Here is a 5008-nt window from a genome sequence, read left to right as displayed (position 1 = left end):
ACGCTCCATGTACCATGAGCTTATGATTGGTCAAAAAAATATTTAATAATTAAACTTTGACTTAAATATTTTTTTTGACCAATCACAAACACATGGGACATGAAGTGGCACAAAGTGTGAGACAACAGATGTGTACCAAATGTTATATCATCCGACTAAATCATCATACCGATAAGAAAGTGACACATGTCATTTATAAATCAATCATTAATAAATAAAATATTATCTTATGATATATGTCATTTTCTTGTGAGTAAGAAAACAAAAGTAGTAAGATGATTCAGTAAGAAAATATGTCATTTTCCGTTTTTATTGTCCATTGTGATATGTGAATGATGTTTTTTCGGTTCATACCTAGGATATTGGGCCTTATGCCCATCCAGACTTAGATAACAAAGCCCAACCCAATTCTCTCTCCGTGTACTGTACCAGAAACCTTCTTTCCCTTTCTTGTTGGAAAAGTTTAAACCCTACTCAAAAGCTGCATAAACTACACAAACCCTTCTTCATCGGCGTGATCGCAATTTCGAAGGTGCAAATTCTTCTCTATTATTTTTTGCATTCATTATCTGTTTATTTCTGAAAAATTATTCAAGTTTCGCAATACGATTTAGCTCGTGTCCTTTATCGATCAGCAAGTTGTTTCATTTTCATTTTTCATTTTTCATTTTTTGAATTTCACATTTTGTTGTTGTTTAATTGCGTATAAATTTTGGAAAATGTTTTAACATATTCCCCGGAATTGATTTATTTATTTTTGGTTGCTACGTTCATTCATTTATTTCTATGCTATTTGCCGGGGTAGTTGTGTGATTTCTGTTTTCTGTTCAGTGCAGAAAGATGAATTTTAGAAACGTGAAAGTTCCAAATGTTCCCGGTGGCGGTGCTGCTTCTGCGTTGCTGAAGCTTGGTATTGTTGGTGGAATTGGTTTGTATGCTGCTTCAAACAGTCTCTACAATGTTGATGGAGGGCACCGTGCTATTGTTTTCAATCGTCTCATTGGTGTGAAAGACAAGGTTATTGTCTTGCAATTGTTTCTCGTGTGATGATTGTTTTCTTACTTGAAAAAAAAAGCTGGAAAAGTTTGAAAATAGTTTGTAAATTACTGCATTGCAGTGTGATATTTGTTATTATGGTTCTAAATTTTGGTTAATGCGTTTATGGAAACTGTGGCCGCAAACATCAATTTAGAACCTTGGTTGTTACTGAAATATGATTGAAGTAGTTTGGTGTCTTTTAAAAGAACTGTTATCTTCTCCTTTTATTTGTTACTATTTTGGCCACTGTTTAACTTCTCCATTTTTTTCACTTTAAGTTTTGTTCTGTTATTATAGAATTGATTTCCTTGATAACATGCAGGTCTATCCTGAAGGGACACACTTTGTAGTTCCATGGTTCGAGAGACCGGTCATCTATGATGTCCGTGCACGACCCCATCTTGTTGAGAGTACGTCAGGGAGTCGTGATCTCCAGATGGTAAATATATTTCGCTTACACTCAAGTGTTGTCATGATTGGCTTAAAGAAATGAAATTAAATTTCTTTAAATTTATTGCTTTCTCTCAATTGACAGAAGGACTTTCTTTTTTTCCGTCCTCGTTTTGGTAGTATGTTTATGTTCATGTGGACATCAATATCTACCGTTCTATTACATGATTTGTTCATAATGGACCATGCTATAATTAACCAAATAATGTTCTCAATCCTGATATTTTTTCCTTTATGTTTCACCATTCACATGATTACCATGGATGTGAAACAGATTGCAATCTGACTGAAAAAGTCACGTTCATATTAATTTATATTACTTTTCTGATTACCATCCATGAAACAGATTAAATACTATATTTGAGAGTATGTCACGGGGTCGTGATCTCCAGATGTTAAATATGTTTGCTTAGACTCGGGTGTTGTCAAGATTCAGAAAAACAAATTAAATTGAGTGTCCTTACTTTTTATTGCTTTTTTCTCAATTGACAAAAAGACTTTCTTTTTTTCTATCCCTCATTTTGGTGGTATGTTTATGTGGACATCATTCTTTATCCTTCTATTACATGCCTCATTCTTACTTGACCACGTTATGGTTAACAGTAATATTCTCAGTCCTTAGATTTTTCCTATTAAGTTTCACCATTTTTATGATTATCATGAATGTGAAACAGGTTGCATTCTGATTGCAAAAGGCCCATTTATATTAATTTACACTACTTTTCTGATAGTTGAATATGGTTCCTTCAACTAGCTTTGAAGTTTAGACAACTAGTGAGCAGCTTTTTTAAATGACATCTTTCATAATTTATGGAGCTGTTAGACATGTAGTGAATGGCTCTGGTATCTGGATATCTTTTGGCAAATGCTTCATCGATATAACTTTATTTCAAGCTCCAATTTGCCTTATCTAGTTTAGCCTCTCTTCCTGAGGGATGAAGACATCTTCATCCATATCCTCTCCCCCACTTTTTGCCTTATGTTGTTTCTCCTACTTCACTGGGTTGTTGTGTACATTTTTAGCTTTTCTGAATTCTCTGATTGTATGCTTGAAGTTTTAATTAATACACTCTAGCCTTCTTGGTGGAAAATCATTTATACGGAAAAAAATCTAGGTGGAAAATATGTTTGCCTTTGAGAAACTGATTTCAGAGCATTTCATATTTAAAAGATTTAAAAATGTACTATTTTAACCTTTCTTTTATATTGCATCTTCTATACAGGTGAAAATTGGGCTTCGAGTCCTTACTCGTCCTTTGCCAAGCCAGCTGCCCACTATTTATCGGACCCTTGGTGAGAATTATAATGAAAGGGTTTTACCTTCAATTATCCACGAAACTTTGAAAGCTGTGGTCGCACAGTACAACGCCAGCCAGCTTATTACTCAGCGAGAGGTAAGCAGCAAAGTTTCTGTATGATGCATGGAAGCTTAAATAACTATTTGAACAAATTGCTTACTAGGATGCCTTTTTTAAGTTGAAGTTTCAAAATGTTAATTAACTTTTGTTTCTATGATTGTTATTGGAAGCACAATGGGTAAATACAAAGTGATATGTTCTTGTAAACATCTTGCTAAGCTTATTAGTTTATCAGTACCCACTACCAATATCATTATGTTATCAAAACCAAATCATGAGATTTATTGACATCTGAACTAGGGAAGGATTATCACTTCTTTTGTTTTTGTTCACATTCCTCCTAATTTCTTGTATTTTCATGAAATGTATTCTTAGTCAAGAGATTCAGTTCTACCACAAGGAGTTATGTTTTCATGGACCTTATTATTTGTGTAGGCTGTTAGTAGGGAAATCCGGAAGGTTCTGACTGAGAGGGCAGCAAACTTCAACATTGCCCTTGATGATGTGTCAATCACAACTCTGACCTTTGGCAGGGAGTTCACTGCTGCAATCGAAGCCAAGCAGGTGGCTGCGCAGGAAGCCGAGAGGGCAAAGTTTGTTGTAGAAAAAGCTGAGCAAGACAAGAGGAGTGCTGTAATTAGAGCTCAGGTAAGAACTTATTTATGTCCAGATGCAGTTACTACTTTGGTGCTTCATACAAGTTTCTGCCATTTTATTTTTTTCAATGCGAAATAGGGATTATTTAATGGGGTAGGTTATACTGTCTTCATTCTAAATTTTTAAGTAGGTCTGGTTATGAAATCCAACTTAGGTACTCATGGAAAAATTGTGATTTTATTGGTCTCTTGATCAAGATATAACCTTGTTCATAAATGTGTCAGTGATGTTTCGTGTGGATTTTTAGTGGATTTTGTGTAATATCTATGCACTGCTAGTGTAAATATTTATACATAGTTAGTACATCGTCCGCCATTCATTTATATTATTTATATTTACAAGTCAATGATAATTAAATATAAACAGTTAATAATGTATTGAAACTGTAAAAAACTCTTACACTGCAGTGCATATATTTTTTTCTCTTCTAGATTGAATGTAATATCTATGCACCGTTAGTGTAACGATTTATATACAGTTGGTACATCATGTATCATTTATTTGTGATACTTATATTTACAAATCAATAATGATTAAATATGAACGGTGAATAATGTACTGACCATGTAAAAAACTTACATTGTTGTCGGTGTATACATTCTTTTCTCTTTTAGATTGAGTATAATATTTATATAGTCTTACATCAGTGCATATCTATTTTTCTCTTTTGCATTATTTGAACATATTGTGTCCTAAATATTAAGTTCCCCCTAATCTTTGTTACTTTCACCTCTTTAATCAACAGGGAGAAGCAAAGAGTGCCCAGCTGATTGGACAAGCTATTTCCAACAACCCAGCTTTTATCACACTGAGGAAGATTGAAGCTGCAAGAGAGATTGCACATACTATTTCAAATGCAGCAAATAAGGTTTATCTAAATTCAGATGATTTGTTGCTGAACCTTCAGGAGATGAATTTGGAGCCAAGCAGAAAGTGAGCCAGTTAACCTGTTGTGATAATCCTCATGATTTTTTTGTTTTTAATTACGAAACCGTTCAATTTGAGGGTGTATTTTCTTTGTTAAAGTCTTAGAAATCTGAGATGTATTTTCTTGTTAAGTCAATGTAACGGAAGTCCTTTTAATATTCCAAACCTTTAGCAAAGGGGTTATTTGCGATCCAAATACTCCTCGTTACATAAAATGAAAGTTTCGGCTATTGAGTTAAACATGTTGATTTTACTTTGGTGCCTAAAAGTTGTTTAGGTAGTTTGGAAATTTGTTGAGGATATTGGTATGAAGCCTTTAAGGTTGGTAGATAAAATGAAGGCTCCTATGATTCTTAGAATCGTACATGAAGGAAGAGGGATACTAAGAAAAACCATATAAAAAACGATTAAGAAATACTTATATTAATGTTTTCTAACATGATTTATGATAGACATTATGGTGTCTTTTGATTGATTTTGCTAGTCTTGTGATTTTGTGTTGTCCATGTAAGATACTTTTACGGTTACTATGTTATTTATTATTCATATTAAATGAATACTAAATGATGTATTCATTG

At 33.5% G+C, this 5008-nt stretch overlaps 1 protein-coding gene across 3 annotated transcripts; it reads left to right on the top strand.

The window, feature by feature from the left end:
• The first annotated feature begins 435 nt into the window (after positions 1–435).
• On the top strand, positions 436–4683 carry LOC109339186 (prohibitin-1, mitochondrial-like). 3 transcript variants are annotated; one of them, XM_019576596.1, is made up of 6 exons: positions 436–532; positions 806–1017; positions 1361–1477; positions 2712–2882; positions 3282–3494; positions 4249–4683. In XM_019576596.1, the coding sequence occupies exons 2-6, from the start codon at positions 841–843 to the stop codon at positions 4438–4440; spliced, it is 870 nt and encodes a 289-aa protein (XP_019432141.1). In that variant the 5' UTR covers positions 436–532; positions 806–840; the 3' UTR covers positions 4441–4683. The 3 variants fall into 3 exon arrangements, with proteins under 3 accessions (XP_019432141.1, XP_019432140.1, XP_019432142.1); XM_019576595.1 differs by having other exon boundaries at positions 438–531; positions 799–1017; XM_019576597.1 differs by having other exon boundaries at positions 445–532; positions 832–1017.
• Positions 4684–5008: the final 325 nt, after the last annotated feature.

The sequence above is a fragment of the Lupinus angustifolius genome, unplaced genomic scaffold, assembly GCF_001865875.1.
Source record: "Lupinus angustifolius cultivar Tanjil unplaced genomic scaffold, LupAngTanjil_v1.0 Scaffold_60_104, whole genome shotgun sequence".
NCBI classification, from domain to species: domain Eukaryota; kingdom Viridiplantae; phylum Streptophyta; class Magnoliopsida; order Fabales; family Fabaceae; genus Lupinus; species Lupinus angustifolius.
The sequence above is the reverse complement of the archived record's forward strand: the minus strand, read 5'-3'. Positions and strand labels throughout refer to the sequence as shown.